Source organism: Lissotriton helveticus, chromosome 3_1 (genome assembly GCF_964261635.1).
Source record: "Lissotriton helveticus chromosome 3_1, aLisHel1.1, whole genome shotgun sequence".
Taxonomy (NCBI): Eukaryota; Metazoa; Chordata; class Amphibia; order Caudata; family Salamandridae; genus Lissotriton; species Lissotriton helveticus.
This window is the reverse complement of record NC_136061.1, coordinates 939,409,912-939,432,184: the sequence shown is the minus strand read 5'-3', so window position 1 is coordinate 939,432,184 and position 22,273 is coordinate 939,409,912. Positions and strand designations below refer to the sequence as shown.

Genomic DNA, 22,273 nt, shown 5'->3' with positions numbered 1-22,273 from the left:
GCACCCAACAGGTGTTATAAAAGGTGTCAGGTGTTTACTATCTGGGTGTAATGATACCTGGTGGTATGCTGAGGTTAGATCGATTGTTGAAAACCAGATCATGTTTCTTGTTATAGACAGTGAACCACGTATATGTGGTAACCGAAATTGAGCAATAAATATGTTCTTATTGAGGTCTCTGAGGTCAAAACACAAACTGATCTTGCCATTAGATTTCCTGGCTCAAGCAGGGGTGCAACCCAGTCAGAAGATCTGACTTATTCAATCATGCCATTACTTGCCAGCCTGTTCAATTCTGTAATGATCTCTTCTCTAATGCTCAATGGAATGTTGCGGGCCTTGTGTATTTTGGGTACAGCCTTTTGCTTAAATATAACTTTATGCGCAAACCCTTTAAGCTCTCCTATGTTACCAGCAAATACTGTGGGAAACATTCTGACACACTTATCAAAAAGATTTGTTTCACCTTCCTAACCTGCACCGGATCCAGGCTGTTGGGATCCAGAAGAATACCTAATTCTCCTTGATCCCACCATCGAGGACAGAAGGACCATTCTCTGACACATACATTTTACAATCTGCATGTCTCCCTTTACAATGAAATTGTGATTCACAAAAATTCCAACAATTGTATGGTTTCCCTGTGAAACTTAAGGGTTTTATGTCAGTTAGGGATAACTCAGTACCCACTTCACCAACAAACAGTTCATTCCATACTTATTTGTTGACAATGGTATATGGAGAACCAGAGTCTGCCACAAGCTTAACTTCCACACCCCTGGCTACAACTTCACATAATGTTTTCTTCTACGCTGTCCCTCAATTTCTTAAACCTCTTCTTGTACACATAGAACTTGTATATCTCCTTCTTCTAAATCACTCAGATACTCATCCTCGTAACATCCTTCTACAAGACATTTTACAAACTTAGATTTCCGACATCAAAATTGGATAAATAGTTGTTAAAATACTCTCTCCATTCCTCCCATTTCATGTTTGGTTCATCCTCATTTATCATAAAAGGTTGAGGAGCAGGTAAATTCAATGTGCTCATTTTGTAATTAGAGAGACACAACAAAATTAAATAACTGCATAAAATGATTATTATGCTGGCTCTGGACTTATACAATGTATATAAAGTATACTTAAAAGGTGGTGTGCCTATCACCGAGTACGCAGGCTTAATTTTCCTGAAATAGTTTAAATTAGATGTTCCTGTCATCAAGCAAACAGGCAAATGAATTGAAGAACATATTTATTTATTTATTTGAAAAATTTTATATAGCGCTAGTTAGACCCGGAGGCATCAGAGCACTTTACATGAGGACGAGCATTGTTTCAGAGCATAGTTACCAGTTAACAGTTACAAGTTACACATTTTCAGAGCATAGTTACAAGTTGCTGGAGCGTAGTTACATGTTTTAAAAAAATATACGTTAGGGAAAAAGAAGACAAGGGGAGAGATTCAGGGGAGAGAGGATAGGAGCAGGGGAAGAAGACAAAGAATGAAAGAGGGTTAAGGGGTGGGGGAGGGTTAAGGAAAACACAACCGGGAGACGAGGAAAAACCGTGCCCAAACGTCCGGTGTGCTGTGATCCCAGTGGGACTGGTGTCATTCCCACACCTCCGCTGTGTGTGGCTCCATTTACACTGTGGACTCTCTTGGAGGGGTCACTGAGATACCAGGGCATAAATACTGGATCCCTCCCCAACTACGGGAGAGAGAGTGCTTTGGCAAGGGGCGCCATGCCCACACCTCTGCTGTGTGTGGCTCCCTTGACTCTGTGGACTCTCTCAGGGGGGTCTCTTAGACTCCAGGATATAAATGCTGGATCCCTCTCCAACAAGGGGAGAAGGAGTGCTTTGGTACAGAGCACACACCATGGGGGTAACTTTAGGGATAATGGTGTATTGCGTAGTAAAACTGTTTTAGAGTCTGCCCATGGGGCATAGTCAGAGTTCAATCAGAAGATTCCATCCTTGTGGGGGAAAGGGTATTTGATTGTGTGTTCAGTTGATTTTGCCTCCAACACCAGATCACATAGAGTACTTTGTGTTAAGGTTAAAATAACAAGGGTGGTGGCTATCTTGAGGACAGGCAGGGCGTTCAAAGAAAAGTCAGCACAGGGGAATAAAAATAAATTGCGTATCATTCCACAGAAGGGCTAGCCTCAGCATTAACTTCAGGATTCTGAGAGGCAAAGGGATCTGTTGCCTCGGTATGTGACCAGGGAAATCACGGGTGACTGAGTATCTTAAGGAAACGTAAACCCTTCCTCTCACAGACTGATGTAAAAATGGCGGTCCAAGCCCTGGTACTACCAAGACTGGACTACGGAAGCACCACTCTTTGCGGTCTTCCAAAATACAAACTAGCACCGATCAGGGCATCGCTTAACTCTGCGGCCAGGCTGGTCTCCAGAATAAAAAGAAATAACCACATCACCCCGGCCCTGAAGGCTTTGAAATGGCTACCATACGAGGCGAGAATAAAACTCATGATCGCCTAAATGACACATAAAGCCTTACATAGCAACACCCCCAGCTATTTAGCACAAAAGCTAGAGCTGTCGGGACGAGGTAGACATTCGCGAAGTGCAAGCTCACTACTACTAAAACCTCAATCCTTCCACAAAAAGAGAACTGAGTGCAGAGCTTTCTCAGGTATCGCACCGAAGATTTGGATCAACCTTCCCCCAGACTTACGCAGAATCCCTTCTTTTACCACCTTCAAAAAGGACGCGAAAATGTTTCTCATGAACAAATTATCATCTTAAACCTTTAACTCTTTGAATCCTACTTGCCACCGCTTTTAATCAAACAGCAATGTCTACCTCATTTGTATTATATGCGATTCCCGATTGCATGTATAACTTGTGATAATTATGTACTGTAAAGCGCTCTGATACCCCGTGGGTCGTGTCTGCGCTATATAAAACATTATAAATAAATAAATAAATAAACCTCTTTGTGGCAACCATTTTAAGGTCAGGCAACACGGTGTTCCAGATAGGAGCAGAGGGGGGTGGGGCTTGTTGCAGTGTGCCCTGTTGCAGCCGAGACGTCGAAGGGCCCCAGCGGCGCTGATTTGCATGGGGCGCAGGGCACTGTCATAGGACCAGGTGAGCCTGCTGCTATCTTCTCTTTGTGGATTAAATCTATGCACCCAATATATATCCTGGTCTCTATTTCATTGATCTCCAATGCATGAATTGGAGGGGCGTCCAAGTGGGCCCCGGAGTCTTCACTCCACCCCACCCATTAAAGGTTTAGTGCCTACCAGACTCCCAGAAGCAGATGTTGTGGGTCAAAGCCCCCCAGGACGCATCAGTGGTCGCGCTATTTGGTGAGGATCTGCGCCGTTTTTTTTAGTCCTGCTCCCGGCAGCGAGTGTTCTATAAAGCAGGATGTTCAAGTCTCCAATTGCTGGCCGTCATTGTTTGTATAAGATGCTCTTGAAAATTAGTCCCCGACGTATTAAGAAGGGTGTTTGCTGGGTAAAGCGCAGCTCCGCTGGGTATATAATCCAGGTCCAGGGTCTGCAGAGACCCCTGCCGAAACCCCGGTGTCCCACTAGTTCTCGGCAGAAAAGAGGCCACAGGCACAGTACATGGGCCCCTCCCCCACCGGCTGAGTCCAGCTCGTCACGAAGTTGCCGGCAGGCCTTCCGCAAGGGCAGTCTTCCCCGACGGGGAGTCAATCGGCAGCGCTGTACCTTGGGATGGAGACGGGAGCCCCCACAGGTAGGTAGACAGCAGCACTGTCAAGGCTGGATACAGCGTTATCGCGGCTTCTAATTCTACGATCTCCAGGCGTAGGCTCGATATCCTCCAGGTGCCATCTTAGCTCTAGGTTTATCAATGGTGTTTAGGTTTGTTTCTCGGCTCACCAATGATTAGAAAAGGCGATGTTGAACATATAAGAGCAGAGAAGAAAATTTCTCCTACTAAGATGGCCTCCGCCTGCGTGCTGAATGTTGACATGCTCATTGCGTCGCTATTAACCAGCACACACCCTAGTACTGTTGTGAGCGCCTCTGTAAGAGCATGTGACGTCGCACGTGAAGTCGGCACACAGCTTGTGGGAAAATGTGAACAATAAAAAAACTTGGAGGGCTCGTACACTCAGGCGTTCTAGTTGTTGAGGAGGAGAATACGTGGGGACACATGATGACGACAAATGCTGAATCGCACTTTGTGGAAAGGGCTGGCTGTAGATGCACTGGCTAAGGATGAATGCACGGAGGCACGAGAAGCACCTGCTGCGCGTGCAGTGACCGCAAACACTGCTTTACCTTAAAAGTCTCTGAAATATGCTCCAAAAGCACCTAATGTGGAGATAAGTGCAGCAGTGAACTTCCGTAGCTGCAGGGCGAGTCAGACTGCCACAGCAGATATATGGTCCCACTTACGTTCCTCTGGGAAGCGGCTGAGTTGGTGTGGGCTTGACTAAAGCTGTAGGATTCGAACGAAGACACAGACACCTTGCAGGTAACTTTAGTCTATGTTTATTCTTTCTTAAAGTCAAGCCACGTACTAGCGGTGTGTCCAACCTTCCTTCCGGTCTCTCCTCTCAACCGTCAAGTACTGAAGGTGGAATGATGGACAAGTACGCGCTAGGGAACCCTAATGTTGTGTTGGTATCCTCTTTCCAGAACCTTCCACCCTTTTCCCTCTTAGGCCCCGGTACCTTCTTCACTCACTTACCTCCAGTTATGATGCAATACAACGTCAGCTGATCATTGAGTCAGTTGAAGGAAATTTGTTGGGGAGTTGACATGTTGTGTTTTATTGCGTTATCCTCCCTTTCTGGTGTGCTGTTACTACATCTGTAAATAAAGCCTACATCTTGGAACCGGGTGTCTTCGGCCTTACCATTATGGCAACAATTGCAGCACACCAGAGGACCAGCGCGTGCTGCTGCCTCGGACCGTATCCTACCCAAGCTTCACCTTTGAAGTTTTAAAGGAATTTAAGGATCGTGAGAGGGTCCAGAAAGTATACAGTGCCAGCGGCTGTCAAGTGGCATTTGTGTGAGCAGTTTCGTTTGCTCAGTTTTCCTGTGACACTACTAGTGCTTCGGTTAGTCTGCCTGTGGCTTTGGGGACTCCATTGAGGTGCACACCCTGCGTTCCAGTTGGCGTAGTGGCGGTGGTTATCACACGAGTTGGGAACTCTTGGCATTTTCGTGTGGAGTCTTCCCATGCTTCTGTGAGCCACTCCTGGGGCCAGGTGACATCACTGGAGTGCATACGCTGCGTTCCAGTTTGAGTAGCGCATACAGGCCACCATCTTTGGGAAGGATTTTGGATTGTTAGAAGTCCTGTCATGTTTTAGTGCTTGTGCACCGACTTTGTAGTTTTGGTGCGTGCACTTCCGTATGTTTCGACAGGCGTGCCCTCATTCGGCACAGGACGATTGAAGCCTACAAATTTTTGTGCTGCTTCTTATCCACGCACCAGCAGCGAGAATGTAATTCTCTAGAGACTAAACCTCCATAGGTAACTTAACTTTGTTTGTGCACTTGGGGAGCTCTATTTAAATCCACCCTTTTCTGACTAAGCTGCCTCCTACATCGCTCCTTGCATATTTTTGGGTAAGAGCATTCGCCATACTTTTAACTCTTGTTTATTTTCACATCTTATCAATTCTAGGCCACCAGGATTTGATAAGCAACAATACCAATTGTTACTTTGCAACTTATCTCTTGCCTCTTCAGTCTAAAGCTTGTGCACCTCATATCATTATCATGGCATCTGGTAATGTTTACAATTTAACCCCACCACAAGCATTCTTGCCAGCTGCAGGGGAGCAGACATTAAAGTGGGAGGTATGGAGTGAATATTTCACTAAATATATATCTACATTTGTTGATGAAGACAAAGACTTTAACCCTGAGAAGAAAAATAAAATACTATTGCATTGCTTAGGAGCGGGCGGCCTTAAAGTATATTATCGTATTAATAAAAAGGTCTGCGCTAGTGTGCAAGGAGATGTGTACTCTAATGCTTTGAAGGATTTAGACAGTTACTACAAATATACATTTTGCGTTGCGGTGGATAGGTTTAAATTTTTCCACCGTAAACAAGGCAAGGAGGAATCTATAGAGGATTATGTGATGGTTCTGAAAAATTTGGCACTAATGTGTTATTTTAGTGAGCTGCACGACAAACTCATAAGAGACCAGACTGTTATGTGAGCAGCTAATCCCTCCATTCAGGATTCTCTATGGGCATGGGGTGAAAAACCCCTCCAAGATGTGAATAACATTGTCAAAAGAGCCAAGTTGACAGGGAGATGTGCCAAAGCAGTGCTGTCTGAAAACAAAATGAAGCATGAAGAACCGGCAGTGGTTGCCAAAATAAGCAGTGTGAAGTCATGTCTGCAGACTACATTCCACAATTGGAATTAGGATGTATTTGAGACAGACAGGAAAACTGTACGAAAAGTTATTGACAAAGGAAGTTTTACAGGTGTGGAAGCATGAAACAGTTGGCCATTGACGAGAGGTGCCCTGCTCGCACACAGAAGTGCGTTAAGTGTGGCACTGTAGGAGATTTCCACAAGGTTGTCAAAGAAAAACCAGGCAATAGAGTTAAGTTGGTTGAGCAAGCGGAGGAATACAGTTCAGATGACTTTGACATTAACATGTGTGTACTTAATGTGTATGATGTGCAAGTGCTTGACATAGACACAGATGATGAGGCAAAAAGAAAGAAACCAATTTGTGATATGGCAATTGGGGATGTCAACATTGCTATTTTTGCAGATTCTGGATCCCCATACACAATTATTAGTAAGGAGGTGTGGGACGGTACATTTTTTCATGTGTTTGGACAGGAGTTAGCCCAACCTGATATTTCTCTAAAAACATACACAGGCGAACCTATTGAAATGGTGGGTTATAAGAAATTGAAATTTGTTTTTAAAAATAGGGAATCTATGAGCAAATGATATGTTTCCGCTGCAGGTCCCTCTGTATTGGGTTGGAAAGATCAAGGAAGTTGGGCATTACCCTCAATCCAAACAGCCCTGAACCAGTTTTATTAATGCAACCAGAGGAGGAATTGGGTTCAGCTATTTCCAAAATCTTCCCCAAGGTATTCAATGGTAGTATTGGGAAGTTAAAGGGTTAGCAACACAGAATCCTACTCAAAGCCAATTCCAAACCTTTTTACACAAGATGAGAAACATTCCTTTCTCATTAAAAGAGGAAGTAAGGGTACAACTAGAAGCTTTACACAAGGCTGGGGTCATAGAACCAACTGAGTCCTCCAAGTGCATCGACTTGTGCGACCATAATCAGAGCATCCTGGTGGACCAGTATCCCCTGCCTACGATTAACAAAATGCTGGCTCACACTAAAAACATGAGGTGGTTTGCAACCATTGATCTCACGGTGGCCTACCATCAGGTATCTCTGCATCCATACAGTAGAAAGTTTACAATGTTTATATCACTGTTTGGGTGTTTTAGATTTAAAAGAGTCCTCTTTGGATTAGTGTCAGCGGGCACAATGTTCCAAAGATTAATGCTTGTGATATTCAAAGGGTTTGGGGACCTGCTTATCTTTCAAGATGACCTTTTGATGATGGGTAGAAGTATAGATGAACACAACAGAAATTTGTTTCAAGTTTTAAGCATATTGCATGATAAAGGTATGACTGCTGAGTACAGAAAGTGTAAATTCGCAATGAAACAGGAGATGTATTTGAGTCATGAAATCACACAGGAATGCGTTGAACTAAAAAAAGAATTGTTGATGGCCACAAGGGAAGCTCCTACGCCCAAAAACAAAGAAAGGAATGGTAGTGTACATAAGATGACTTCTGTGTACCATCCTGCCGGGAACTGGGCAGTGGAACAGTTTAATCGGATGGTTAAAGGTATTGTACAGTTCGCTGACAATAATGGATTGTCCTGGAGAAATGAATTGTATAAAATGGTATGGGTGTACAGAGTAACTCCTAGTGACAGCACAGCATCCAGTCCCTTTGAATTGATGACAGAAAGACCTCCCATGTCGAAAGATAATGTTGGATGGATGGAAACAGCCGAGTTGAGTGGTCTCCTGAAATTGTGAAGGAGAATTTGTTAGATGCCCAGAGTATGTACAAGGAACAACACGACTTAAAATACAAATGTAAGCCAGAGGCCCTAACTGTGGGTGATTTGGTAAGAGTCAAGTGGAGTGGATTCATTGAGAAAAGGCAAAGCCGTTATACCCAGCCATTTTCTGTGAAGAAAGTTCTTTGCAACTCTGCTTTACTTAGCAATGGCAGAAGCGTGGCTTGTGTCCGCACTTTCTGTGTGCAAGAGAAAGAAGTGTGAGGCACTTGTCAATGATGAGTTTAGCACTTCTCAGGAACAAGATAAGTGTGTGCCATATGATGTTGTACACATTAAACAGTGTACCAAGTGGATGTATGAAGATGATTTCGACATAGACAAAGGTTGTGGGGACATACAGCCACGTGACTGTGACGTTGCCTCGGCCCAAATTCAAGAGGTAGAGCAACAAGAGAGTTCAGCTAACAATGCCATTGAATCGGGGGTGGTTCAGGTTAATAGTGCCTCAAGTCAACCTGTAAGATGTGAGAGTCCTTCTAGGGGTTACATTTGCAGAAGAAAACAGTACGAGCAGTTGTAGTCGAGTGATTGTTAAACCTTAAGGATTGTGAGTGCTACTAGTGGCTTGCCACTTCGGCCACATTTGTCTTGCCATGTTACCTAATGTTATTACTCAAGTTAAGCTTTTACGTACTTTTCATTTTTGTTGTAATTATATAACTCTCTTGCTTCCTTTCCACCTTGACCTTCTACTGGTCTCCCACTCTTCCCCTCCCTTCTCTTTTCCTCGAGGGAGATGTGTTGTGTTGGTATCCTCCTTCCAGAACCTTCCACCCTTTTCCCTCTTAGGCCCCCGTACTTCCTCGCACACTTACCTCCATTATGATGTAATCAGCTGGTGTTCTAAACGCCAGCTGAATGTTGAGTCAGATTAAGGAAATTCTTTGGGGAGTAAGCACGTTGTGTTTTTCTGCGCCTCCCTTTCTGGTGTGCTGTTACTACGTCTGTAAATAAAGCCTACATCTTGGAACCATGGTGTCTTTGTCTTTACACCTAACACACTCTAGAACACAGCACTGCACACCAAGTTATCTCCGTGTGTCTTTATTTATTTTTGTCTATGTATTGTATTTTATGTACAATTAACCCAGACTACATTTAATTTTGTCCTGATAACGACTCTAAATCTGTAGTTTGAAATGTCATTGAAAATTAATACAGAACCAGTTTCATGAAATTCATTTGTAATAATTGGGCTGTATTTCTACTTTGAAAATAAACAAACAGTTCATAAATTAAAATCACACATATGTATCGTGCTTGCCTCAGCACTGAGCACTTAGTCCTCAATTCGCGTTTTGCTCACCTCACCGTTATTTTTGCAAGTATTGTCTGATCTACATTATTATGAAAACATTGTTTTGAATTCACACATTCGTGATTATTGAGTCAACACTTTTGCTCTCAAAGGGACAACTTTACCTTGAAATATTAGCCTTACCAGGACCCTGTGGATTCCAGAGTTTCCCTATTGTTATAAAATGCGCATTCCAAGCTTGGCAGCCCTCTGAATATAGCATGACTGTAAGCCCGATAGCCCGAGAGAGAGCCAGACCTCACTGTGACGCAGCGCTGCTCCACGACCAGGCCGCACGTAGGCGACGTACGTAAGTCCGCAATTCCCGGCAGTACGTGACCTTCGCGTCGCGCTGTCCTGGAACACCCGGGAGAGAAGGCCTGATTGCAGATTTTATAGTAAGAAGTCACCTCCTGATGCCACTGGTTGTGTTATTCTGTGCCGAGAATCTTCTCTTCCATGTGCTGAAGGTTCTGTCCTTCTGACAATGAGTTATCTTTGGTCAGTGATATAAGAGTGTAGGTTGCCGTTGCCCATAAGGTATGTAGGTGCCTCTTCACCAAATAGTAAGAAGGGGCAATACCATTGCTTAATGTGAGCCAGTGGTTTAAATGCTCGGCACCTAATGATCAACACCGGTACCTATGATAGTCTGCTACATGGCGCTGTTTGTCTAATTTAGAGATAAGCATACCAGTTGTTTATTAATCCACTATACATTAAAATGACTGATACCTGACGACCTAGCTATTTTATATCTTTGGGGGCCTGGAATAGTCTGAACTGTCACATTTTTATGAGTGTGATGGTTAGTAGTGATTGTAATGTTGGCAGAGTTGACGGGCAATGGGTGGTGCTAGCTGAAGTGACCTCCTGACAAGAAGCCTTCGTTCAGACAGTGGGTCATCCATTTTCTAAACCAAATACATCAATCTGGTGTTCCCAGTGAGGGGATTTCGAAAAAACATAACACACAGCAAAAACTGCGCCCCAACCACGAGAAATTCTTATGTTGGCTCTAAGGACGTGTGTTGCATACTCGTGATAAGGTGACTTAATATGGAAAATAAGTCGTAGGCAGTAAAGAAGAGTTGCAGTTTGGAAGTGACGGCCAGGCGCAGAATTACTTAACTAACTGCACAAACCAACATGGAAAACAGACTCCGGAAATCAGTGCTGTTTCCATGTCTACTATGGAATGCAGTAGTAGGAATTAGAAAGCTACCAGCACTTGAGCTGTTTGGGCAGTTCACTGACAGTTAGAACTGGCCTTCTTCAACAACCGAGCTCTATGGCGCATATGCCGTTTTATGTATAAACTGACCAGTTAAATTCAGATTTAAAAAAAATCTTGCAGTATGTGGCAGAGCTTTGCAGACACCCTTTCTTACCCCCAAGCAAAATGCGTACCATTCTCAGTGCATGTTCAGAGCACCCACTGTTCTTGCTGCTCACTACCTCTCTACTCATCCTCACAGGCCTTATGACACTGGATGAACACAACAAATTCGAGAACCTGAGCTCTCCCCATAACAAATTCTGGATCCCATGTGTCTGGTTCGCGAACCTGGCAGTCAAGGCTCGGAACGAGGGGAGGATTAGGGACAACATGGATCTGCATCTCATTCTGAACGTGAGTCCAGGCCATTGTTGCTTTAGAGGTTTTCCTAACCTTTGGGCGGGAGAGAGGAAGTAGGATGCAGAGAAACCTGCCTAGAGAGAGGAAAGCATGGAGTGAATGAAAGCAATGGGGAGAGGGCAGTAGGGAGAGGCAGTTGGATAGTTGGCTGCCCAGATGGATAAATGAAAATACAGATAGATGTTCAAGTTGCAAAAATATCAGGGTAGGGGTCTGAAATCACAGGGTTCAGGCTTTCAGAATGTCTTCTGTCCAACTCGGAAAGCTGCTACAAAAAGCATTTTCAAGCTAGCGCTTGTCTGAATTGGGACCACGTGGTGTGGTGAAAGATTAAAACCGGACTCCAACTACTAGCAACTCACAGTAAACCATCAGCAACTATTGAATTAGTTACTCCTCACCCCTCACAGCTAAGTACCCTTCGTCAGGAATGGAACTGGAAGAATCAATCTTCCTCTATGTATTCACAAGAAATTTTAAAAAACGGCCAGTTTGTTGTTTTAAAAAAAATTATAATGTGTCACTCTTTCTGTGCAAAAGTGCCTAGCGGATATCACAAGGCATTATGGGGCTTATTATCAAGCACGGCGATAAAATTAGCACCGCTTTAGCGGCAGAAAACGGCCGCTAAAGCAGCGATAATAGGCGTTTTCTGCCGCTAAAGCGATGATAATTTTATCGCCCGTCCTTGATAAAATGCCCCTATATTCGGCTAAATAGAAAACATCTCAAATAAACTTATCAAAAAGTGGATAAGGAGTTCTAGGAGAGGAAAACGTATAGGTGGGTGGTTTGGTGCTTGGAGGGAGGGGGCAGTAAAAGTGGCAAGAGTCAGATGGATGAATGCAGAGGGGAGGTGGAGTAGTTTGGCAAGAACCTACTTGGGTGTCTGATTAAATCAAGGCCAAGGCACCTCTATCCTCCTTCAGAGTGGTGTTTGTCAGATGTCGCTCATGTTGGCAGTAGTAGTGCTTTCAGTGATGGAAGGCCGATATGAGGGGTAGACACCAGTCAAAGTTATTATGTGTCTTTCTCACAGTCTCTTCACTTACAGGAACTAAACTCCCTGCGGACACAATGTGGGAAGCTCTATGGATACGACTGGATCAGTGTGCCCCTGGTGTACACACAGGTGAGAACAAGGCTCTGCGGCATGGATCAAACTGACAAATACTGTGAGGCACACTTCTCTAGTCTGCCAATTCCCCCACTTGCTCTGACTTTGTAGACTAGTGTCCAGTGCAGTGTCTTTTTTTTACGGTAGGCCTTCTCCTTCGTATCTGTTTTTGACAAAACAACAGGAGAGGGTTGACAAGACCTTATGACATGCCATCTTACACAAGCAATGTTTGAATGGAAACTACACCTTGTCTGTATCTAGAACAAGATGGTGACGGTAGTAAGCAATCTCTGAGGGCTCCTTTGTTGGCCATTTCTGGTGCAGACATCCGTATAAATCATATAGTGTCTTGTGTGTGGAGAAAGAGGATCACACCGTCATAGTGTGACGTAAGACATAGACTACCAGTCAGGCCTACTGCATTCACTCACATTGATGAAAATGTACATATTTCATGGTGGCCATGCTCTGTCTGCATCCTTCTCTTACCCTGTATCCTCCCTGATCTCACCATTTCCTTTGCTTCCTGTGGACCTTGGATGGTTTCACCTCTCTCTCTATTTTCTTAGAATATTGTTTCTCTCTAATGTTCCTTATTTTGCCCTAGAGTTTGACTGCCCTCTACGGGTCCTCCTGTTAACCCTTTTTACCCTGGACTTTGGCTTTGCTTTTGTGTCCATCTTTTCCAATGGACTTTAGCTGGCATCTCATGTTGCCACTTTTACCCTTAACCTTGGTTGACTTTTTCTGCACCCCCACTTATTCTAGATATTGTTAGACCTCTCTTCTCACCTCTTATGCCGAGGATCTTGTCTGGGCTCTTGCGTACCTCCTTTTAGCATGTGCTACCATCTTTAATCTTCCTCCCATATCCCTGATTCTCAGCTGATCTACTCTCTTCCTTCTTTTACCATGAACATTGAGTGGTCTCAGCCCTCCAAATTCCCTAAACCACTGGCTGGACTCACCACTATCCCTAGACTTTGCCATATTTCCACTGTTTCTGTGAGCCTCATATATGATCCGTCCTCTTCTTCCTGTCCCAAAGGTTGTAACTGTGGCTGTGTACAGCTTCTTCCTAGCATGCCTGATAGGACGGCAGTTTCTGGACCCATCGAAGAAGTACCCCAGCCATGAGTTGGACCTGTATGTGCCAGTATTCACACTTTTGCAGTTCTTCTTCTATGCCGGATGGTTGAAGGTGAGTTTGTATGCTGTAAATAATCTCTCAAGAAATGGCCTGCTCTGACTGTTACCTGAATTCTTCTCAGTCTAGCAAACATTTCAGAGGGCAGATGAGAAGACGAGGGATTGAATTTAAGTTTGAAGTCAGCTTGGTGAGGAAGTACCAAAGAGGAGTGGCTTCACTGAAACATGAAAGGTCAAGTCTAAAGACATAGGGGCATATTACCAAGGGCCATTATCGCCGCATTAGCGGGACTTTTTCCTGCTAATGCGGCGATAATTTTATCGCCCTATTACCAAGCTGTCGGTAACACCAGTTAGCGACAGCTTGTAGGCGATAGCGGGCATTTAGGGGCCCACTTTGCATGTCAGAGATAATTATCGCTAATGACATGCCAAGTAGGCGTGCCAAGATGTTAGCGACTGAAAACAGTCGCTAACATCGCTATCTCCTATGATCAACACAGGCGTTTTTTTGGAAATATTCGCGCTAAGCGCGAATATCTCCAAAATCTAACGCCTGCCCTGACCAGTTCTTAGCCATGTTATCCAATGGGAGGTGGATAACATGGCTAAGAGCATTGTCACGGTAATGCCTGAATATCGCTGTATTGACAGCAATATTCACGCATTTCGCCTGTTTTTTATCGCTCCTGAGATAAACCTTGCTAATAGCAAGGTATCTCATCGATAAAAAAGGGTGAAGGGCGGAGATAGAAATATTGCCGCTAAGCCAACACAGCGATAATTATCGCTAGTTGTTGGTAATATGCCCCATAGTTTTTGAAGCCTGTGACATGGGAGATGAGGAGAAGCCTGGCGTCAGTGATGAAGTGAGGACGTCCATAACGGTTTATGCAGTCAGCAGTAAGTGGGGGACGTCCATTGAAGTCTGTTAGGTCTTGCAGGACTTCTGTGTAGTGCTTGATTCCTGCAAGGATGGTGGGCAGTGCTAGAATAAAGTCAACAATTAAGTGATGAGGGGGAAAGTGGCCCCTTTGACAGGAAGGTTGCACCCTAGAATTCTTTGGGGCAGTTTGTTTCGAAAAGTGAAAACTCCACTGAAGTCGCTGCTCTTATTCTGAGGTGCATCATTGCACTAGAAACAGATCCAACAAAAAAGTCAAGCAAGGAACCAATACCCGACTAAATTTAACAGTCAGATGTTTACCTGTTTGCATAACTGGTGATCCTCAGCCAGCATGTGACGGTGAAGAGGCTTAGTGTACAAGTATTTCGGGCCTGGGTATGACAGAGAACTGATATTATTACGAAGGTTACTGTTGTACTACAAAACCACACACCCCCAATTTCTGAGGGTGATAATCCTAAATGTGCAACGTGAATAAAGCTAAGTATAGGAAAATGTTACTGTAGAATAGACCTTTGCTACCAAAAGGTGTGTAGTAGACGATGTCAAAAACATCACCAGCTTACAGTAAAAACATTATTCCTGGAGTACAAAATGAGTATTTTGAAATGTACAAATGTATTGCACAATCTAATTAAGTTTGAGCATACAAGTAATTTATTATTATATTTTGAAAATGTGGTTATGAAACATCTCACCACTTGTGCTGTATTAGGCAAACTTAGTACATGAAGTTGGCAATATTGTTCTTAGTCTGACAATATCTGTAACTACAGTGGGTGATAACAGATAATCAGATAACTATTTCATTGTTGTCATCAGATACTGCGCCAAAGAGAAAACTGCCAGCCAGTTTACCGCTGTGACTTTTCACACTGGCATATGGGTTTTTGGGAGCAGAATATAGACTTAGAGGGACAGAAAGGGTGGTCAAGTGTGATCTGCAAACATGTGGACAAGTAACATCAATGGTTTGGATAATAAGTGCGATTAAGATGGTTCAGTTGGCCAAAAAGGCCAGGCAGATCTCTAAGGGGACAACAGCTGTGGTACGGTCGTCTGAGAAATAGTATAAGGTGAGAAGCTTAATCTGCGGGAGACCGAACTGATACTTTGGGAGACCTAGATAAAGTTAATTGTCATTATGCGGGCCTAAAGTGATGACCACCAAAAACGTTTTGGCAAAGGAGGCGAAGAAATATAATTTTTTTTAAGGTGCTAAGTTTGTGAAAGGATGCTGAGAGCCCGTTGCCACTGTTAGCATCTACATCCTCTTCATTCGAAGAAAGGAAATTACTTCTCTGAGAGATAGGGAGAGCAACGCCCACCTTCACTTCCACAATAGCTAAAACGTCCTACCTAGAACCTTAACCCATGTCTCAGTCTAGGAAATAAAGAAGTCTGCTCCTGGTAATGCCCATTTGGCTAGCATCGTAATGTATTATTTCCTAGTTCATCTAGGCCCTGTGGCTAGGGCTTCACTCTACAAGTGTATATGCTCTTTTTCTGATGGATAGCAGTTCCTGTGTGCCATCTCTGATGTTTTTTGCTCATCTTCTGATAGGTGCATTCCCTTGCCTCCCTGATATTCTCCAATGCCTTGCTTGCCTCCTCCAATGGACACCTGTCCCTGTTACCTTTACATTCTCATAATGTACTGTACTTTTCTTCTCATGGGGGCATAGTTAGCCATGTCTCTGGCTCTACAATGATGCCCCTGCGCTCTACTTTTTTCTCAGATGGGGGGCATCTGTCCCTCAATCAATCAATCAATCAAAGCATTTGTATAGCGCGCTACTCACCCGAAGGGTCTCAAGGCGCTTGGGGAGGGGGGGTCGGCTACTGCTCGAACAGCCAGGTCTTGAGCTGCTTCCTGAAGGCGAGGTGGTCCTGGGTCAGGCGGAGGTGGGTCGGGAGGGTGTTCCAGGTCTTGGCGGCGAGGTAGGAGAAGGACCTTCCCCCTGTGGTGGCTCTTCGGATGCGGGGGACGGCGGCGAGGGCGTGGCCGGTCGATCGAAGCTGTCGATTGGGAGCGTAGAAATTGAGGCGGCTGTTGAGGTATCCTGGGCCTTGGTTGTGCAGGGCTTTGTGTGCGTGGGTGAGGAGACGGAAGGTGATTCTCTTGTTGACCCTTTGTCTCTGGCTATGCACTGAGGTCCTCTGATTGTATTCTGGTGACCGACACCTATGCCTGTGTCTCTAGCCTTCTCTTGATGCTTAGTACTATTTCTCAGATTTTGGGCCACTGTTCCCGTGTTTCTAGATTTGCCCTTATACCATGGTTCTTTTACTTATGGTGAGCATCTGTCGAAGTGTGTCCGATTATGACCAGTGCATTATAAACAATGGCCTGTCTCACTGAATTTCACTTTGCTGTGATGTTCCTCTCACTTATTAGAATAGAGGGGACCTGATCCCTGTGTCTCTGACTTGGACCAGGTGCGTTGTGTTCATTCTCTGATCGCAGGCACTTGTTTCTGTGTGTCTGATTTTTCCTAATACTGTGTGCTCTTGTCGTAGGGGGCGACGCCTTTACCTCTTTCTCTATCTTTGCCCCGATGCTTTGTGCCCTTTCTGTAATGCAGGATGCCTTTCACTGGCTCTGATTTTGCCTTTATGCCTCATACTCATGCACTTGTCTTAGTGTCTCGAATTGTGTGGCTAAGCCATGTGTCCTTCTGACATTAGACCAACAGACACCTGTTTCTGAGACTCTGTTAGCAGTATTTTTGCTCTGCCTGAGGACCAGTTGATTAAAACATTGTGCATGTTCACTGTGCAGGTGGCGGAGCAGCTCATTAACCCCTTTGGAGAAGATGATGATGACTTTGAAACCAACTGGCTGATTGACCGAAACCTGCAGGTATTGATCAGTGTCTGATCCTTTGACCATGAGGCCTAAATGCAACTCCCAAACAGCAAGTGCTTCTCTCAGCGAGTCCACTAGATGCCTTTTTCTGTCCATCTACCCCTTTAAAAGTTTGTTTTGGAATAAGCATCTCAGAGAATACTTGCTCCCGACTGTACAGGCAACCAAATAGTGTTATTGTCTTAATAATAATTGCTTAGGAAGAGCTCTTACAGGCTAGTTCTTTTGTCAGAATTAATAAAAGTACCAGTATTCAATAACTGCACGTCATTGTCAAGAAGCTCCCGATTGTACATTTTAGTAATTCCTTGTTGGTTGATCATAGACTATTGGATTATGATTGTCGACCATTATAATACTTGCCCCTCACCAGTCGTCCCTATATAATATACTCCTAATTAAACACCCTGATGATACCGCTTCGTGACTTGGCACCTTTTTAACACTGGCCTGATTGATGCCACTCTGCAATGCTACAATAGAAGTACTTTTTGCCATTTAAGCTAAGCCAAGTATTCTCCTAGCAATTTTATGGAATGCATAAAATTAGACATTGATAACAATACCTTGAATGCCGGCACATGATAGGGAGTCTCTTTCAATACTTGCTCCTAACAGGATGAGCTTGCCTCCTCCTGATTCGGCGCCCTTACAGTGCCTCCTAATTACTGCACGAATTTGCCAATACATGCTCCTAAGTGAGCAACCTTAGAAGAAAGATCAGAGCAGGTTTGAGTGAGAACCCAAAACACTGTGAGAGAGGGTCTTAGAGCCAGTCCAGAAATTAGTTATGTACTTGAAGCATTGTGTACTGAAATAACAGACTTGGCCAGCCTGCAGAGATCACAACAGCCAAGCCAGTGCTTCAGTGTTGTGTCCTGATAAATATATTGTTCTGTGTTGGCATACAATTTCTAAGGCTTACAGAAAATATGATGTTGAGTTGTGTCTGAATATAAATGTCTGGGAATAGGAGTTCTCTGCTGAGAAGTAATGTTCTGCCCTCAGATATTATGTTTTTTATTGTGATATAATGTTCTCCCGTTGCTGACCTCAGATATAATGTGTTCTAGAATATGATGAGCTACTGTCAGATGTCCAGTTTTATACACAGATATGATGTTCTGTCCATCTATGAAACCAAGGAAACTTGATTTTGCAGCCTCGGTGAATCCAGCTTAATTGAAGATTTACCCTATTTTCTCCATAAACTATAATGTACTGCTTAATCTGCTGATTTCAGATAACAAACTTGTTGCTAGAATAAACTGGTAAAAAAATTACAACATTGTTGTATGCCTTCCCGGATTACCTATACATTCTAGATTCAGACTTAATAAGAGACAATAGCCTGCTTCCTGATTTAGGGGTATAATCGAATTGCTATCTAGGTGAGCAATCAAAGTATTAGGCATCATTTTGTGTCACTGTTGGAGACAATTATTTATTTTAGCAACATTTTCAAAAGGGTTGACAGAATAAAGTAAAACTACATACCTTTGTAAACTCAGTTTATTAGTTTTCGTAGGGGCTTTTTTTTCTCTCAGGAATAGGTCCCAGCAAGAAACATGGTGAACGCACAATAAATCCCACGTTGTCCCAGAAGACACATTCTAAAACTGGCTTGTATTGTCAGAACAAAATAGGAGCATAATTCATAAAACAAAAAAAAACACATGTATATCTTGGTAAATCACAATTTAAAACTGTTTAAGCACTTTCTTAAATTTATGAATCACTGAAAACTCTTTTACAGCAACACTTTTTGTTTTTAAATTCAATAGATGAATAATTATATTTAATAATAGTTTCCACTAGTCCAGCCATAGGTATTGGCTCTGCATTGCTCTGGTCTGTCTTGGGATTTAGGGCCTGATTTAGAGTTTAGCAGATGGGATACTCCGTCACAAACATGACAGGTGTACCATCTGCATTACAAGTGCTATAGGATGTAATACATGTGTATTACAGCAGACGCGATATCCTTCATGTTTGTGACAGAGTATCCCATCCACCAAAACCTAAATCAGGCCCTCAATGTTCTATCCAAATATGCATTATGTCCTGGGATAGAATGTAACTTTGATTGATATAGTCTTCCATTTCTGTCCTTAGATATGTTATTCTGGATTTTTCTTGAGATGTAATGTTTTGCTGCGAGATATAATGTTCTGTAATTAGATCAAACTGCCTGTCCTCATATAATTAGCTCCTACTAGTTATTCAACATACTGTTTCTGTCCACAGACATAATACTCTGTTGGATGATATAAGGTACAGTTTGTGCCATAAATGGCAAAATTCGGGTTTTGTCTTGAATTAGTGTTCTTTCCTAAGATGTTCACTTTCCTCCTATTCAATATATATGACTTTGATTCAAGAGATAATCTCCTGGCTCTCTTATCTCTGAATTGATATATAGTATTGATGATCTTACTTTTAATGTTATTGTTGGACTTGGCGTTTTGGCAGGTTCACCCCTAAACTTTTTGCATTATCCTAGTCTTTTTGTATGACCTGGTGTTGGTGGTTCTTGGCCTCTGGGCACTTTAGCACTATGGTCCAGTGTAAAGTGCGTGTGCTCTCTGTGTTATATTGGTGAGATTGGCCTGCCCTCCCATAGGACTGCATTAGGGATTCCCTGATCAGTGTGTGTCAGTGGTAATTCATGGCATGGGAGGAGCAGAGTGGGTGAGTTTAGTATGTATGAAATTGTAAGAATAAATGCTGCGCAATGGTGTGTGCAGATTTATTATGACTATTTGAGAAATGCCACTTTTAGAAGTTGGCATTTCTGTGTGCTATGTGTCTGCCTGCCTGATGTGAATTGCATGTCTTGCTTCTGAGTGACAGGGGCTGGGAGGTGTGTGTGGCTCCAGGAGGGGCAGGGTGAGTCAGCACTAGGCTGAATGAGACATCTGTGCTGGGAGTAGTGGGAGGAGTAATCCCCTGACCCTGAATAGCCTGGACAATGCTGGCTCCGCCCCCTGGAGTGAGTCTGATCACCTAGCACCCACCTGACAAAGGGGAAGAGGAGCTTGGAAAACAAAGTGCTTCAAATCCCCCTGAACCAGTTGCATCTGGTTCCTCAAGCCCTGCGCTGCAGACAAAGTAGGGAAGTGGTATAAATACTGGGGCTGTGACCCCATGAAATGGTTCTGTTCCTGACTTGCTGGGGGCTTGCTGCTGCTGGGGCCCAGGAGGAACCGCCATGGGGCTTGCCTTCCTGCTGGAGGGCCCTGTGTGCTTGCCTCCCTGGGTCCAGCTATGCCCCTTGGACCTGGAAGAACTCTCTGCTTGGACCGTTGTACTTTTCTTTTGTTAGTCCAGAAACCTGGACCGTTGCTGCATTTTTGCGCCCTGTGAGCGCTTTTTTTTTATTTTCCCCAGAAGAGGAATGCGTGGGTTTTTGCAGCGCTGAGCTGCTCGTCCTGTCGGAGGGAATCCCTGCGTGAGGGATTCCCCTGTGATGCTGATTGCGGGTGCCCACCCCGATTTTGCTTTTATTTTATTGCGGGTGCCCACCCGCGTTTTTTCTTATTTACCTAGCGGGAGCCTACCGCGCTTATGCTTTATGTTATTCATGGGTGCCTACCCTGCATGGTGCCGCCAAGTGAAAGAAAATCACTGCCAGCCCGAGCAGGAAGTCTGGCAAGGCTGTGCCTGTCTATGGGCTGGGCTTCCAGGAGGAAAGGGAAGCCCCGCGTGAATGATATCCCGCCTGCCGAGAAAAGCCTTCCGGAGCCTCGCAGGCTCCACGTTAAAGGCCCAGGTCCCAGGATGGGGCCCGGTTGAAGTGAGAGGAAGCGGCCGAGGCCGCCGACGGCAGCACTGGGCTCCCTTGAGCGAGGGAAGCCCTGCGTGCAGGGGGAAGACCGGCGATGGTCAGCGGGGTCTCGTAGTGAGGAGAGAGCCCCATGTAGTGCTGGCCTTGCCGAAGGAACAGCAGCTGTCCGTGACTGCCAGAGGGAAGGAGGAGAGTCCCCGAGCAGCGTCCAGAGAGGCCCAGTGAGTGGGGCTCCAATGTGCATCTGGTAGTGCCTTACAGGGCACAGTGTTGGTGCCTGAGCGATCCCGCCGTTGCGGGCCGCTCCAAGGATGGGGCATATTTGTTTTTAGTGCCCTAGTGGGGGTCCCGAGGGCCAGTGGTCACCGTACCTTCCCCCAGTTTGGCCATTTTCTATAGCTGTCCCACTTGCTGTCCCACTTGCTAGAGGGCAGCTGCACCGATGGGGGCAATTTTGTTTAGAGAGGCCCAGTGAGGCTGAAGAGGCACAGATGGCCAGGCCCCCTTTACTTGGCTTATTCACAGCTGCGCTGCAACAGCTCGGACAGCTGCAAAGGTTGTGGCATATTTGTTACAGAGCCCCAGTGAGGACCCATGCCTACAGTGAGTTTCACAGCTGCATAGAAATAAGTGTCAGCTGCTACGTTTAGGCCGACATTTCTTTGGGGGCATTTGGAATGAGATAGGAGTGAGATGCACTCCTCTGCCCCAAGGCATTTGCGAACTCTGCTGTATTGGCAGCCGCCCTGACATTTGGGTCATAGGGTATTTGAGCCCTCTAAGAAGGCCAGTTAACCAGAGGGACTGTTAGTTTGAAAGGGAGCCAGGCCCTAATGTGATTTATGTGGTGCGCAGGAAATGTGATTCATGTACTGTGTTTTATGCACCTGATTGATGCCTCTACTGTGGTTTATGTTATGAGGTTTTGCATACTGTGGTTTATGCTAGTGAGATTACTCTCTACTGTGAGTTATGCCCCTAATGTGAGTTATGCTTAGAAGGTTATGGCAGGGTAATGCTGAGTATAGTGTTTGCCACTAATTACTGGTTGCGTTCTACGTTTATTATATGTTCTACATTTACTATGTTTACTAAGTGATGGTTCTGACAGTGGCCCAATTGGCCCTGTCAAGTGTATATAATCCCCTGTAAATATTGCCCAGTACCAGTTGGCACGGTATATATTGTGAGATTACTATTCCAATGTGTTTATGATAATACAATGGCTATTTTTATATATAACCTTGTGTGGAGTTCCTTTTGTGGTGTGCCTAGGATGTTGTTGCTGTGTGTGTGTTGCGCAAACGCTTTACACATTGCCTCCGGGAAAAGCCTGACTGCTCGTGTCAAGCTACCAAGGTGGGTAGCAGGGGTTA

The 22,273-nt window shown here is 44.5% G+C and overlaps 1 protein-coding gene and 1 long non-coding RNA gene across 3 annotated transcripts in view; one reads left to right on the top strand and one right to left on the bottom strand.

Annotated features, from left to right (window-relative positions):
- LOC144824804 (uncharacterized) overlaps positions 1-9,691 on the bottom strand; it is a 108,283-nt gene extending 98,592 nt beyond the window's left edge. Inside the window, exon 1 of one of the 2 annotated variants that reach the window (XR_013609125.1) lies at positions 9,552-9,691. This is a non-coding gene — a long non-coding RNA (uncharacterized LOC144824804). The remainder of the gene's footprint in view (positions 1-9,551) is intronic. The other variant, XR_013609126.1, reaches the window with a different exon arrangement.
- The window catches only part of LOC144824805 (bestrophin-1-like), a 319,634-nt gene that overhangs the window by 183,037 nt on the left and 114,324 nt on the right, over positions 1-22,273 (top strand). The window contains exons 5-8 of the mRNA XM_078683807.1: positions 10,905-11,059; positions 12,120-12,197; positions 13,234-13,386; positions 17,024-17,104. Coding sequence (XP_078539933.1) covers positions 10,905-11,059; positions 12,120-12,197; positions 13,234-13,386; positions 17,024-17,104 — 467 coding nt within the window. The remainder of the gene's footprint in view (positions 1-10,904; positions 11,060-12,119; positions 12,198-13,233; positions 13,387-17,023; positions 17,105-22,273) is intronic.